This window comes from Panicum virgatum, chromosome 9N (genome assembly GCF_016808335.1).
Source record: "Panicum virgatum strain AP13 chromosome 9N, P.virgatum_v5, whole genome shotgun sequence".
NCBI lineage: Eukaryota > Viridiplantae > Streptophyta > Magnoliopsida > Poales > Poaceae > Panicum > Panicum virgatum.
Genome location: NC_053153.1, coordinates 3,267,456 through 3,282,943, shown reverse-complemented (window position 1 = coordinate 3,282,943; position 15,488 = coordinate 3,267,456). Strand labels below are relative to the sequence as shown.

Genomic DNA, 15,488 nt, shown 5'->3' with positions numbered 1-15,488 from the left:
AAAGCAGGTCAGCAAAGCGGAGGATTTGTATATTCCGTTGATCCAACTGGGCCAGCGGTGGCGCCGAGAGTGGCGCTGGTAACATGGGCGGCTGTGACTGAGCAGCACGGATACGATTACGATACGTGTATCGGCATTGGAAGGATACGGATACGCAAATATATTATTTTTTCAAAAAAAACCCGATACGCGGATACGTTTCACCTAAAAAAATTAAATAAATAGATAATGATGCATATTAAATAGCCACCCTCAGATACAAGGAACAACAGTTAAAACACATAAAACAGAGTGGGCATTTTACTTTAATGTGAAGTAAATAACCACATAAGCAGACAAAGGGCTCTAGGGATTAAATTGTAGGGAAATAGAAGCTCTAGGGACTAAAAATATAATTATCAAAAAAGAAAAGGGACAAAACAGAAAAACCTCAAACCTTATCTAATATCTCCATCAAGTCACCACTCCTGTCCGGCCGCATCTCTCCCCATCTGTCTCCAGCTCTCTCACCATATCTCTCGGTCTTCTCTCCCTCCCTGATGGTGATGCTGAGAGGAGCCCCTCCCCGGCCGGTCCCTCCGCCTCCAGCCAGCCCGACCCTCTCCGCTACTCCTGCTTGCGCCGTTGTTCTCTCTCTCCCAACCTCCCTCTCCCTCTCCCGGCGGATCAAGTGCGGGCGGCGACAGATCGAGCGCGGGCCGGGAGGAGCTCGCCGAGGACCCAGCGGCTCGCCGCGCCGCGCCGCCCCCATCCTCCCTCGGTCTCGCACAGAGGGCGCCGCGACATCGTCGTCCCCGCCCCCCCTCCGGCAGCCTCCCCTCCGCGCGCCATCTCCCGGCCCCTCCATGGAGTTGGGCTACTGGGCCGTATCACACACAGATACGTATCCAGCCGATACGGCTTGGATGTGTATCCCCGACGTATCTGTGGCATATACGTATCCGATACATATCGGATACGGGATACGGCGGCACCCCTACTTATCCGTGTTTCATATGCTGTGACTTGCCGACACGGAAAAAAAATAACAGGAAGGCCTTCTACTTGACTTCACTGGCACTCGCGAGTGCGACATCACTCTGACTTCCACTCCCCATCTTTTTTGCTCTCGCCACCACGACGCGCACCCGCACCGGATTCGGCGACGCCGGCGGCAGGCTCCGATCTAGAGACAATGTCAGCCGCGGGCTCCTCGCCGTCCGCCGCCTCCTCCAGCAAGCGGTGCGTGCCCTGCTCTCCCCTTCCCCGCATCCATGGCCTCACTGCTGCGCACAACCCGGGTTCGCCGTCGCCGACGGCCCGGGGTTCGCGCAGTTCATGCGGGCCGTCGTCAGCTGCGGCGACGCCGACTCCCTCCCGGAGCTGCCACCGCTCGTCGCGTGCAGGCCGGCCGCGAGCGGCGCGTGCTGGCCCGGCCGCCTAGCCCGGGCCGCTTGCGGCCCGTGCAGGCAGGTCGCTCGGCCCCAACCACGGGCGGTGCGTGCTGGCTGGCCGCCTGGCAGCTATGGCCATGGGGAGGGCCTCCTCTCGGCTCTGCAGTGACCGAAGCCCACCATCACACGAATTCCCCAACCCATCTTCCCCTTCCCAAACAATCTGCATCGACTGATTTCGATTGCTTCCATCTCGAACCTTCCAATCGCTCGTATTCATCTGCGGGAAGAGTGGAAGCATGCCGTGGACTGGTGCTTGATTTGGGGAAGAAACGAGTAGAAATATTTGTTAGAAATCTAGGCAATTTTCGGTATATTTTAATTCCAAAATTAAATTTATAAACAATCCAAAAATCTGATTGCCCGCCTATCCCGTGCAGGATCTCAATGCGAGCAAGGTTTCGGAGGCCTGCTCACGCTAATTCTGTGCGCGCAGAAATTAGCGTTGGGGAACTCAGTTGTTGCAACTGAAGAGGGAGAAGAGAGGAGCCGAGTTGCCTCAGTGCTCTGGTGCAGGATGGATGAGGGGAGTGGCACTCCTTATATAGTGACTCAGGTGCTCAGGTTCGTTGAACCTGGACACCATCAGAGTCATTTAGGTGATGCGGTTATGGCCATTAATTACAGATTTAATTGCACGTTTAATCGCACGATTAATTGCTGTCAACGGCAAAATAGCCATCACATCACACCGCGCGGGCAATTTTCGATATATTTTAATTCCAAAATTAAATTTATAAACTAGCAATATTTCTATGACTTTAAGGAGTAAAATAAAACATGTGAACATGTTTATACTTATCACACATATAAGCATAAACAATATAAATAACCAAAGTTTCAGGGAGTACCCTAAAGCGGGGCCGTTGCCGGAGGCATTGGCTGCGCTGTTACCAACTGGAGCAGACATCTACTCGGTTGGCCTCAGTCGAAGTAGTCGAACTAAATCGGTGCAGGAAGAAGTTCGCAGTGCAGTCCCACGAACGGTCACAAAGATGTAGTCGACGTAGTCGTTCGGCCACCAGAATGTAGTCGACGTAGTCGTTCGGCTCGTCCACCAGGAAGTAGTCGTACAATCGGGCAAAGTCTTAGTATTTTTGAGCAGTCACGCTAAAGCGTTACCCAAAAACCTGATTATGTTAATAGGCTTTCGGTATCTAGCTTTGCTGCATCAATCAAACCATCACCTTTTGATGGTTCAAATTACAAACGTTGGCAAGAGCGGCTTATACTGTGGTTAACATTATCGAGAGTGATCCATGTGAAAGAGGATAAGCCTGAACAATTCTCTCCAGAGGAAGGGAGTGCGTTCGATGAGGCTGATATCCTCTTTCGAGGCTTGATCATTAGTGTTCTCGGTGATAACCTGGTGGATTCTTATATCCGGCTGCCAACTGGCAAAGCTTTGTGGGATGCTCTTGAGGCTCAATATGGAGTATCTGACGCCGGGAGTGAGTTGTATATCATGGAGCAGTTCCTTAAGTACAGGATGGTCGAAGACCGTTCTGTAGTGGAACAGGCTCATGAAATACATACTCTGGCAAAAGATCTCAAAAATTGCAGCAAAGAGTCCCCATGTGTGTTACCCAATAAGTTTGTGGCTGGAGGTATAATCTCTAAGCTGCCACCTTCTTGGAGGGACTTTGCTACTTCTCTAAAACATAAGAGACAGGAGTTCACAATAGATGGACTCATAGGGACTCTTGATGTTGAGGAGAAGGCGAGAGCAAAGGACATACGTGGGAAAGGAGTTGTTGGTGCTTCAAGTGCCAATCTTGTTCAGAAGAACAACTCCAACAAGAACAAGAAAAAGCCACCGCAGAACCAACCAAAGACTAAGAAGACAACCACTTTTAAGAAGAAGAAGAAGACGGGAGCTTGCTATGTGTGCGCTAGTACGGATCACTTTGCTGCAAAGTGTCCGAACCGCAAAGGCAACAACTCCGCCAACATGGTTATTAGCGAGCCTGGAGGAACTTCGGGGTACGGTAATTTATTACCTACTGTTCTTTCAGTCTTTGGTTCACCCGAGTGGTGGGTTGATACTGGTGCTAATATTCATGTTTGTGCTGATGCTTCTTTGTTCTCTTCTTACCAGACCGGCGGGACTTCCTCCTTGCTGATGGGGAACGGATCACATGCGCGTGTTCTTGGTGTTGGTACGGTAAATCTGAATTTTACTTCGGGGAAGACCGTGCAGCTGAAGAACGTGCAGCATGTCCCCACCATCAAGAAGAATTTAGTCAGCGGCTCTCTACTGTGTAGAGATGGTTTCAAATTAGTCTTTGAGTCCAATAAATGTATCTTGTCTAAGTTTGGTACTTTTGTTGGAAAAGGTTATGAAAGCGGAGGTTTGTTCCGTCTTTCTTTGTCAGATGTTTGTAATAAAATTGCATACAATGTTATTAACGTTGATGAAACAAATGTTTGGCATTCGAGGCTTTGTCACGTTAATTTTGGTTGTATGATGCGCTTAGCTAATTTGAGCTTAATTCCAAAGTTCACTTTTGTCAAAAATTCTAAGTGTCATGTATGTGTTGAATCAAAACAAACTCGTAAGCCTCATAAGATCGCGGAGGCAAGGAGCTTGGCACCCTTAGAATTAATTCATTCCGATTTGTGCGAAATGAATGGAGTGTTGACAAAAGGTGGTAAAAAATATTTCATGACTTTGATTGATGATAGTACTAGATTTTGTTACATCTATTTGTTGAAGTCAAAAGATGAAGCTTTACACTACTTTAAAATCTATAAAGCTGAAGTAGAAAACCAACTTAAGAGAAAGATCAAAAGAGTTAGGTCAGATCGTGGTGGCGAGTATTTCTCAAACTTATTTACTTTATTCTGCGAGGAACATGGTATTATTCATGAGAGGACGCCTCCCTATTCACCTCAGTCAAATGGGGTTGCCGAAAGAAAGAACCGCACTCTAACGGATTTGGTTAACGCCATGTTAGATACAGCGGGACTTTCCAAGGAATGGTGGGGTGAGGCTATATTGACTGCATGTCATGTCCTAAACCGTGTTCCTACAAAGAATAAAGAGATAACTCCTTTCGAGGAATGGGAGAAGAAAAGACCAACACTGTCATACTTACGTACATGGGGTTGTTTGGCAAAAGTGAGTGTGCCAATAACCAAGAAACGTAAGCTTGGACCTAAAACTGTGGATTGTATCTTTCTAGGTTATGCTATTCACAGCGTTGGATATAGATTTTTAATAGTGAAATCTGGAGTACCTGACATGCATGTTGGTACTATAATGGAGTCCAGAGATGCTACATTTTTTGAAAACATTTTTCCCATGAGAGATGAAACAAGTTCATCTAGGCAAGAGTTCATCAAGGATGATGGCTCTGCTGAGCCGATAGAACACAATGAACATACACTTGTAGAAAATTCTGAGGAGGATAACAATGATGCTCCGAGAAAGAGCAAGAGACAAAGGACTGTAAAGTCTTTTGGTGATGATTTCATTGTATACCTCATAGATGATACACCCAGAACCATTGAAGAGGCATATTCATCTCCTGATGCTGACTATTGGAAGGAAGCAGTAAGGAGTGAGATGGATTCTATTATGTCTAATGGAACCTGGGAGGTCGTTGAACGTCCTTATGGATGTAAACCGGTTGGATGCAAGTGGGTGTTCAAGAAAAAGCTTAGGCCAGATGGTACTATTGAAAAGTACAAGGCTAGGCTTGTGGCCAAGGGTTATACACAAAAAGAAGGAGAAGATTTCTTTGACACTTATTCACCAGTTGCCCGATTGACCACAATTCGAGTGTTACTTTCCTTGGCAGCCTCTTATGGTCTTCTCGTTCATCAGATGGACGTTAAGACGGCTTTCCTCAATGGAGAGTTAGAAGAGGAGATCTATATGGATCAGCCGGATGGGTTTGTATCAAAGGGTCAAGAAGGAATGGTTTGTAAGTTGTTAAAATCTTTATATGGTTTCAAGCAAGCGCCTAAGCAGTGGCATGAAAAGTTTGATAGAACTTTGACCTCTGCCGGCTTTGTTGTGAACGAAGCTGACAGATGTGTGTACTATCGCTATGGTGGGGCTGAAGGAGTGATTTTGTGCTTGTATGTGGATGACATACTGATCTTTGGCACTAGCCTTAATGTGATTAAGGAAGTCAAAGAGTTTTTATCTCAAAATTTTGAGATGAAGGATCTGGGAGAAGCTGATGTTATCCTTAATATAAAGCTGGTAAAAGAGATCAATGGTGGGGTGATTCTTACACAGTCTCACTATGTGGAGAAGGTGTTAAGTCGCTTTGGTTATAGTGACTATAAACCTGTCTCAACACCATATGATGCCAGTTTAATTCTTAAAAAGAACAAAAGGATAATGCGAGATCAGCTGAGATATTCTCAGATCATTGGTTCATTAATGTATTTAGCGAGCGCTACAAGACCTGATATCTCGTTTGCTGTAAGCAAACTGAGCCGGTTTGTTTCAAACCCGGGAGATGATCATTGGAAGGGTCTTAAAAGAGTAATGCGCTATCTGAAGGGGACAATAAACTATGGAATTCACTACACCGGGTACCCAAGGGTACTAGAAGGGTATAGTGATTCAAATTGGATTTCTGATGCTGATGAGATAAAGGCCACAAGTGGATATGTGTTTACACTTGGTGGTGGAGCTGTTTCCTGGAAGTCTTGCAAGCAGACCATCTTAACGAGGTCAACTATGGAAGCAGAACTCACAGCATTAGATACCGCCACTGTTGAGGCTGAGTGGCTTCGTGAGCTCCTTATGGACTTGCCGATAGTTGAAAAACCGTTACCGGCAATCCTAATGAACTGTGACAATCAAACGGTAATTGTCAAGGTGAATAGTTCAAAGGATAACATGAAGTCATCTAGACATGTGAAAAGGCGGTTGAAATCTGTCAGAAAATTGAGAAACTCCGGAGTTATAGCCCTGGACTATGTTCAGACGGCTAAAAATCTGGCAGATCAGTTTACAAAGGGTCTTTCATGAAATGTGATAGACAATGCATCTATGGAATTGGGCTTGAGACCCACGTGAGTCATTCTATAGTGGAAACCTGTCCTATGTGATCGGAGATCCCGTGAATTAGGATGGTGAAACAAACTAAAGTCTGACTGTGAGAAGAGAACCTTTGTGAAAGGGGCTCATTCCGTGTATAAGGTGCATTTCTCTTCTAATCTGTATGGCAGGTTGGTCTATACCTTAATGTGTGCCAGGTGGTTTCTTTTAAACAAATGAGTTGTTTTCTTGAAACAAAGATGTTGTCCTACAGAACATCTGAAAGGAACACACCTATATGAGTTTGACCACTGGTCATGGTCTATGAGAATTGGGTATTCTCTAGAAACTCATGAAGGGCCTGGAGTATGACTTATAAGCTCCAAACCGCGGGGATGCTTTTGCAGCCTAGTACCAGTGTAGGGCTCTGGTCAAACTTGTTTGCACAAAACTGGCAATTCAAGGCATAGTCCATTGCACAGTTGTGAATAAGTGTAGCCTTTGTCCTAGATGGAAGTTCAACTTAACAGTCTCTGTCGAATACTGGTATATCAATGAGAGAATGAGGGTATTTCTAGTGTGGCTTAAATTTCTTGGTGGGGATTGTTGGAGTAATGGGCTTGGCCCATTTATTCTAAAGCATTAAAAGAATTTAAAGCCCACTATTAATGCTAGGGAATCAATGTTTAATTCCGTACCGGGAATTGAGGAGGATCTCAACCGACTTAAAAGGTGGACTTCTTGTACACCACTTGTGAAGCCGGTAAGAGGAGGACGGTGAACCACACGCGCGCGCGCGCTCGCTCGCCTCGCCGGGCCGGGCCGGGCCGTGGCCGTGGCCGTGGCCGTGGCCGAGGCCGAGGCGAGGCGAGGCGAGGCGCGGCTCGGCGCGGCGCGGCGCGGTGTGATGTGATGGCTATTTTGCCGTTGACAGCAATTAATCGTGCGATTAAACGTGCAATTAAATCTGTAATTAATGGCCATAACCGCATCACCTAAATGACTCTGATGGTGTCCAGGTTCAACGAACCTGAGCACCTGAGTCACTATATAAGGAGTGCCATTCCCCTCATCCATCCTGCACCAGAGCACTGAGGCAACTCGGCTCCTCTCTTCTCCCTCTTCAGTTGCAACAACTGAGTTCCCCAACGCTAATTTCTGCGCGCACAGAATTAGCGTGAGCAGGCCTCCGAAACCTTGCTCGCCTTGAGATCCTGCACGGGATAGGCGGGCAATCAGGTTTTTGGATTGTTTATAAATTTAATTTTGGAATTAAAATATACCGAAAATTGCCTAGATTTCTAACAATATTACGGGAGGACGAGCTGCTTCTATGCGTGCGTGAAGAGGGGAAACATGTCGTGGAAGATATGAACAGCGCCCTAGTGCAGACAAGCTGCGATTCTTGGTCGATCCGGCCAGCGCGAGCATGAGCAGCAGAAACAGCGACCGCGACGGCGGCATCGCGGGCGCCCGGGGGGAATGGACTGGGAGAGAGAAGAGCCGCCCCCTTCTCTCGCGGTCTTGTCAACTTCGGCGGCCGCGGCGGCGTCTAGGTTCTCATGGATAGGACGGGGAGTGCGGACGGGGTGAGACGTGAGAGCGAGAGAGGCTTTCGCACTTGCAGGGCGGAAGAGGAGGGAGATAAGAGACGCGGGGAAAAGGCAAATGGCGAGGAAGATGACGGAGGTGGAAGAAGATGTGTGGGGCCCACTGGCCATAGAGATAGAAGGAGGGAGAGCACCGTATTATTACTTGTGTTAAAACCCAGCCGACTAGCCGATTTGATTCTGCTAAGTCTTGAGCAAGTTTCCATCCTATCGCTGCAAATCTGTATCAATAGACGGCCCAGCAAAAGTGCCGGTGCTCCTCTGTTGGAGTCTGATGTGAGGAATGAGAAGCTGTGATTGTCTTTTAGTCTACATTTTTTCTGTGTGTCTGTGTGGAGGAAATTCTGCGCCAAGTGATTCTACTGTAGTACTGTTCTACTTCTAGACTTGCTGCATACATCAGCATAACGAAGACATCAGCAATATGGTCGATCTGGGAACTGGGATGCTGTAAATGTGCTGGCCACCAGGATTAGAAATTAGAAATCTTTGATGAATCTGACACTAAATCCAAATATAAGTAGTTTTTAAAAAAAATCCAAATATAAGTTCATAGTACAGAGATGCAGGTCCAGAAGATGATAGCTAATTCTGGTATTTAATCCGTAACTGTGCTTTGTCCTCCAAATTTGATCGTGATTTCCTTCTGAATATAGGTTGGAAGGGAAGGCCGCCCTCGTCACCGGCGGTGCCACCGGTATCGGTGAAGCCATCGTTCGTCTCTTCAGAGAGCATGGTGCCAAGGTCTGCATCGCGGACATCCAGGACGACGCCGGCCAGCGGCTGCGCGACGCCCTCGGAGACCAGGACGTCATGTTCGTCCATTGCGACGTCACGGTCGAGGAGGACGTGAGCGCCACCGTCGACGCGGCGGCCAAGCGGTTCGGCGCGCTGGACGTCATGGTGAACAACGCCGGCATCACGGGCGACAAGGTCACCGACATCCGCAACGTGGACTTCACCGAGGTGCGCAAGGTGTTCGACATCAACGTGCACGGCGTGTTCCTCGGGATGAAGCACGCGGCGCGCGTCATGATCCCTCAGAAACGGGGCTCCATCGTCTCGCTGGCCAGCGTGGCCAGCGTCATCGGCGGGATGGGCCCGCACGCGTACACTGGATCCAAGCACGCCGTGGTTGGGCTCACCAAGAGCGTCGCCGGGGAGCTCGGGCGCCATGGGGTGCGCGTCAACTGCGTGTCGCCCTACGCCGTGCCCACAGCGCTGTCCATGCCGCACCTGCCCCAGGGCGCGCGTGCCGACGACGCGCTCAAGGACTTCCTGGCCTTCGTCGGCGGCGAGGCCAACCTCAAAGGCGTCGACGTGATGCCCAGGGACGTGGCCGAGGCGGTGCTCTACCTGGCAAGCGACGAGGCGAGGTACGTCAGCGCGCTCAACCTCATGGTGGACGGCGGCTTCACAGCCGTGAACCATAACCTGAAACCGTTCGAGGATTAGCTCAAGCTGTTGGCAGCATTGTGCCAGCTCTGGGAGTGTTGTCAGTGCTGTTCTGTTGCAATTCAGAGATGTGGCATGTGCTAATATATGTAGCAGATTCAACTATTCTCTATTCAAGTGTCTGTAAGACTAATGTGCCAGTATATGAATGTATCGCAACTGATTGGATACTCATTGGGAATGTGCGGGAAGAATGTATTTGCAGTAGTGATCAGATAAACTTTCTCCATGCACTACTTAAGAAATGTAAAACCTTTTTTTTCTCAAACACACCGGAAGAGCTGCTCTTCCAATACTTGGGCATATGGGATATCCTGCCAGGATAGCATCATACTTGCAACAAACAATAATCTCAGAATAGATGCAAATACTAACATTAACATAACATATATGCTATCCGTGCTCTTTAAATAGAGCCACAACAATTTTCTTGTACAGCGTTGCTGTAGTGAACTATATCACGACCTTTCAAAATCAAGAATCTATTCATCAACTGAAGATTGATGTTAAGTTATAAGATCAGCATTATCAAGTGAGGGATTACTTGAGTCCGCTGCATCCTTGTTATCTTCAGCAGATTCGGCCCCTGAGATGGTGTCACAAGGTTCCACATATGCTTCAGTCAAGGAGCTCTCGGCCAATTCGGTTGCATTGTTATGATGAGCATGCAGAGCATCTCCCTTCACAATTTTAAGTAGAATACTATTTGTAGTATTATCAGGCTGTAGCAACTCTCCTTCAGAAACTGCGATGTTTGTGGGAGTAGAAGCTTGACTAGCTCTGGTGTTGACAGTGTGGCATGACTCGGTCTCAGAAACTTCTGTGCATCTATCTGGCGTAGCAACTCTACAGCTATTGTTTGGGCATGGATCGTCTGGAAAGGTAGATTCCGACAAAATGCCTGTAGTATCACCTTCTACAGTACAGGGCCTACTGAATTCAGTGTCAATCTCAAGATTGTGGATGAAACTGATGAACTTGTCAGCAGATGCTGTCCTCATTAGAGGCCCACCACTCCTGGTCCAGGAATTAAGGTCAATGGTTTCTGATTCGCTCTCACTTCCATCATAAGAAGTGTGTCGGTCGTGGTGAGAAATATGTGGTGTGCCAACAGCAAGAACAGCACCTTGCTGCGTGGATGAAGTAGCAACTGCAGAAATTTCTTCGGAGAGAGATTCTGAAGAATTCTCTCGACTGATGCAGCTCCATGATGGTACCCTCCTTGGTGTTTTGAATCGAACATAGTTAGAATGTCCCTGGGAAGCTACCGCGGTCCTTTCAATGCTTCTTTTTAGTCGCCGTTTGTGGTTTAAAACTGCTATAGATTCATCCAATGCAAGTTCAATGGCACAGTTTGCTCTGATTGCAGAGAGCTTCTCCCAAGTGCACCTGCGGCCTTGGTTGGCAGCCAACTGGAGTTCTGCATATGTTGGATTCTGTATAATCTTCAGATACTGAAAATCGGAGAGATGTGAGGGAAAATTCTTGAACCCAAAGTGCTTGTATTTCACCTAAATAACCCACTCAGAACTCAGAATAATACCTGAGCTACTGTTGCTGGCATAACCATGGTGACATCACCCTCCCAGTCCTGAGCAAACAACTTTGCAAGTCCTCCCATTGGAAGACCCATCTCTAGAATTTGGTTACATCGATACTTAACTTCCATCTCAGCAAGACGAGCAAGCTACACAGATAGATCAAAATTATGCCTGGTAAAAACACATATAGCAAATGAATTTGAAAAAGATCACTATAACACAGTGTTCAGGGAAGATATAAAAACCACACTGTTAGACAAAATGCACGCACAAGTGTTTGTAACAGAAGTACAGATCATTGGTTGGATATCCATGAATTAATTTCACCAGTCCTATCATAGCACTGAATAAACTCTTCAACCACACCACCATAAAAAACAAACTCTTCAATCACACCAGATACTGCATATATGAGGAGATGATACCCATGTATAGTCTAGCAGCATGTGGAGAAATGTTGAAGCTGAACTACAATTCAAGAGAATAAAAGAGCTATCTTCAACATGAAGAGGCCTACATCCTAAGATAAATCACATCATAAGCTACAAGATTAACACAAGGTCACAAACATACCTTTCCAGCAAAGCGGCCTCCATAAGCTCTAACATGCTCTTTCATTCGGAGGAGTGGAGAAATGTGAGGATTAGTTTGGCTCACAATGAAATGATTTACATTAAACAGTTCCTTGAGTCTCATCATGGGCAAATCCATCTCCAAGCTCCCATCTCTCCACCGGCGCTTTGATGCTCCAGGACCTAGTTCAGGGTCTGTCGAAAAGGGTGCATGGAAGGGAACTATGTTGCCTAATCTATCCTTTGCCATCAGTTCCTGAGCTTCAAAGAGCCCAGGAAATGCACAAGAGGCAGTTACAGCACTCCAAATAACAACGTGAGGTGAGGTCAGATAGTTGAGGCAGCGGGGTGGCTCATTTTTTCTAGGAGAGCAAACAGTGATCCCAAGGACACGGCCAGTCATGTCGTAAGCCTCTTGAAATGTTAAGTTACTTGTGAGATCCCTCAGAAGCCTTTGCATCTGGCTAATGTCATGTAGTGCACCATAGGTGGTGACACGCCTCATCACCGCGAAAATTCCACCTATCCTATCAAAGAATTGCAAGGTCTGTAATGAGTCTGTGAAGAAGCTCTCAATCTCAGGCCATGTTCGGGTAGCAACTATTGAACATATAATGGAACCAACGCTTGATCCTGCTATAATACGAGGCAGAAGCTTATGCTCAACCAATGTTTTCACTACACCTACATGGAAAGACCCCAGTGAGGCGCCCCCACTTAAGAGTAGTGCAGTCCTCCCAAAGGCATGCCTGGTCTCTTGAACAAAGGCAAGCTTTTCTTCCAATAGCAACTCGTCAGTGTCAGATTCACACACCATTTTCAATTGAGTAGAAACCTCATCAATATAGTCCTTTATAAGCTTAGGAACCTGCATTGCGACAGATCAACCATGTTAGTAGAATGACGGTGACATATAATTCAATGTTTCAGAAAAGCTCAGTAACGCTGAATTTCTTGTCGGAAGCAAGAGATGGTTTAGCATCTTCAGGACTATCATCATTTACACAACAAATAATATTACTAGGAATCAGCGGAACAAATTAAAAGCAGTTACTTTGTCAATTACCTCAAGCCTGCCCTTGTGAAGCTCAGGGTTGCACATGTTCCCCAAGTTCCTCAAGAGATCGCCGCGCATACAGAACACCACATCCCGGAGCGACCCATCCTCCCTCCGTCTCCGGAGCTCCTCAAGCCTACTCCTGATCAGCTCCTCGTCGTAGAAATCCGCCTCGTGGACCTGCTCGGACATCTTGTCGAGCACCTTGGCGGCGCGCGCCCACTCCTCGTACGTCGCGGCATGACGCATGACCTTCTCGCACAGCCTACGCCGGCGCGCCAGCGCCGCCCGCGACCGAGCGCCGGAGAGCTTCCTTAAGAAGAGGGCAAAGAGGACGACCATCAGGAGGACGCCGTGAGTGTTCCTGAGGTGCAGCCAGGAAGCCACCACCGGCACCGTCGCGCTGCGCACGCGCGAGATGGCGGCGTACGCACGCGCCCGCAGGCGCCACAGCGAGCTGAAGAGGAGCACGCGGAGCGCGACCCCGCGGCCGAGCAGCGTAGACGGCCCGATCCTGAAGGCGCCGACGCTTGCTTCGCCGGACTCGTCCATGGGCAGGAACCAGAACCCCGAACTGGTTTAATATCGACCTGAGCTCTTCGGAGCCCCCAGAAAATTGGAGCTCCTTCGATTCCAAATCAAGAACATCTAAATGGTAAGAATCCCCAATTCGCACCAGTAGTGGATATAGTTACACAAGCTAGCAGAAGAAACAGGAGAACCCAATCAAGTGCAGCTACTCAAATGCGAACTAAAAAATCGGAATTGAGCAGGGCAGGATGCTAGATCAAAAAATCGCAAGAGCCTCCGATCCCAGCCGCGACTCAGCACGCATAAAAAAGATGCAAGCGTGGGGGAGGGAATAAATAAACCCCAAAAATGAGGGGGAAAAAAAGGGGAAGAGGTAGTAAATAAGCACAAGCTTCCGACAGTCTTGGCCGGATCAATCAATCAGACTAGAGTATTGTAAAAAGGAAATCCTTTGCGTGGAAGTAATGGGGGGATGGGCGGGCGAGGAAGTGGAGCAGGCGTGGACGCAATGATAGATTAATGGCGCGACGGCCGACGAGGATATGGCGGCGTCAGATTGGGCGGGGAATTCTAGTGGCGCGAGAGGAACGGATGGATGAACGAAACGGATCACTTGGCTGCTTCTATCTCCTCGCCTTTTCCAGAGGAGGAAGAAGGGAACGGGGCGGTTTGTTGCTTGCTTCCTTGCTTTTGCGGGAAGGAGTCGTCGGGTCGGAAAGGGCGAGAGGTGTGGGGAGCCATCTGCACGGACTCATCAAGTCAGAGCATCTACTGCCTAGTCATCGAGGTTCCTCCGGTTGATTTTTTTTAAATCTTCTTTCATCTTTTTCCTTCTTTTTTTCTCCAGCTGAACTTACCGAACGAACAGTTGAATCGACGGTTGATCTACGCTGTAACGCATCCAATGTTTTTTTTTTTGAAAATCTTAACGCATCCAATGGTGCTCGCCTCTGCGCAAACCTACCCGTAACCGAATACTCTCTCTCTCCCCGCTGTGCTTCCGTAATAAAAAATAGCGTCGCTTTCTCGATGAAGCAGGTGTTACACGAGGAAAAGTCGCAGCTTCATCTAGGACGAGCTAGTGAAGGTTTTGTGTGAAAAAGGGTGCACGAACGAAGGCACAGATCGGACGCACATGTCAAACCAGCGCTGCTTTCAATAGAACCAATTCGACACCATCCACTAGCATGTCTCGTAAGCAGCAGTGCACCATGCTTATCGAATTATCCGTCGTTGACCATTCACATGATACTAGAATGTGCAAATCAATTTTTCCGCACAAAACATGCAAACTCTAATTTATACCACCGGATCAACATCCAAGGGGCACAGAGAGAGAATTTGCAAAAGTGAGATTATCAGATTCAAGGGCGGGCAGTTAATTATAAAATTACTCAATCCTCACATGCCCTTTGGATGGTGATCCGGTGGCTCAGATTGGAATTTGCACGGTTTGCATGGAGAGGTTGGTTTGCATCTGATATGTTCCCTACTAGAATATTGTTCCCTACTAGAATATTTGTAATTGTAAATGTTTCAGAAAGCCACGTATTAATTGTAAAGTGACACTCAGAAGCACAAGCATAAAGACCAAAACCTTCGGTGTCATGAAGTATATCACCTTCGGGCGGCCGAAGGTGACAAATGGTCACTCAGAAGTACAAGCTCGAAGACCAAGACCTTCGGTGAATGAATGATCTCATCTTCGGGCGGCCGAAGGTGACGAATGGTTGCTCAGAAGCACAAGCTCGAAGACCAGGATCTTCAGGTAAGGGGATTGCCTTCGGGAATGAAGGTGACGGTCAATCGCTCGGTGAAGGAAACGAAGACCTTCGTTTGATGCAAACGTGCGTGTAAAACGTGAATATGTGAGAAGGTCGGGTTTGTACACCTGAATACGTGAGAAGGTCGGATTTGTACACATTTAACCTTGTAATTTTACCCAAAAACCGATTGTAAGTGAGCTGTAAATGAGTTGGAAGGGGGCAATTTAAGAAAACCTGGCCGATGGCTAGATGTATAAATAGCCCCGTCTCTCCACAGTATAAAGGGTTGAATTTTCTGGTTATTGCTGGAGAATTAAGTGCCTACCTTCAATGACCATGCTCCCTGTTTGGATATCTAAGAAGCTGAGATCCCAACAGCGGCGCCCACCGTTCCAGCTCGAAAAACAACCTTCGATGGCCCCAGCGAAGAAGAAAGCCTCCGCCGGCACCACAAGTGAAGCGTCTCCTCAAGAGAGAAGACTTAAATGTGATACAAAACACCAGTCCCAGGAGGCTGATGC

General features: G+C 47.6%; 2 protein-coding genes across 2 annotated transcripts; one reads left to right on the top strand and one right to left on the bottom strand.

The window, feature by feature from the left end:
* The first annotated feature begins 1,016 nt into the window (after window positions 1–1,016).
* LOC120687980 (zerumbone synthase-like) lies at window positions 1,017–9,736 on the top strand. Its single transcript, XM_039970097.1, has 2 exons — window positions 1,017–1,221; window positions 8,702–9,736. Exons 1-2 carry the CDS (start codon window positions 1,175–1,177, stop codon window positions 9,498–9,500), a joined length of 846 nt encoding a protein of 281 aa, XP_039826031.1. The 5' UTR covers window positions 1,017–1,174; the 3' UTR covers window positions 9,501–9,736.
* A 111-nt stretch (window positions 9,737–9,847) lies between these two features.
* On the bottom strand, window positions 9,848–13,980 carry LOC120687979 (triacylglycerol lipase SDP1-like). Its single transcript, XM_039970096.1, has 4 exons — window positions 12,680–13,980; window positions 11,615–12,481; window positions 11,044–11,187; window positions 9,848–10,954 (listed from the first exon to the last, which is right to left on the bottom strand). Exons 1-4 carry the CDS (start codon window positions 13,220–13,222, stop codon window positions 10,007–10,009), a joined length of 2,502 nt encoding a protein of 833 aa, XP_039826030.1. The 5' UTR covers window positions 13,223–13,980; the 3' UTR covers window positions 9,848–10,006.
* Between the last annotated feature and the right edge of the window lie 1,508 nt (window positions 13,981–15,488).

Bases quoted from the DNA above. Each gene is read 5' to 3' on its own strand.
- LOC120687979 (XM_039970096.1), bottom strand. From the start codon at position 13,222: ATGGACGAGTCCGGCGAAGCAAGCGTCGGCGCCTTCAGGATCGGGCCG. The intron at 12,482-12,679 runs GTAATTGACAAA...GTCGCAATGCAG, and splicing joins TTCACAAGGGCAGGCTTGAG to GTTCCTAAGCTTATAAAGGA. The intron at 11,188-11,614 runs GTATGTTTGTGA...CTATCTGTGTAG, and splicing joins GAGGCCGCTTTGCTGGAAAG to CTTGCTCGTCTTGCTGAGAT.
- LOC120687980 (XM_039970097.1), top strand. From the start codon at position 1,175: ATGTCAGCCGCGGGCTCCTCGCCGTCCGCCGCCTCCTCCAGCAAGCG. The intron at 1,222-8,701 runs GTGCGTGCCCTG...TTCTGAATATAG, and splicing joins GCCGCCTCCTCCAGCAAGCG to GTTGGAAGGGAAGGCCGCCC.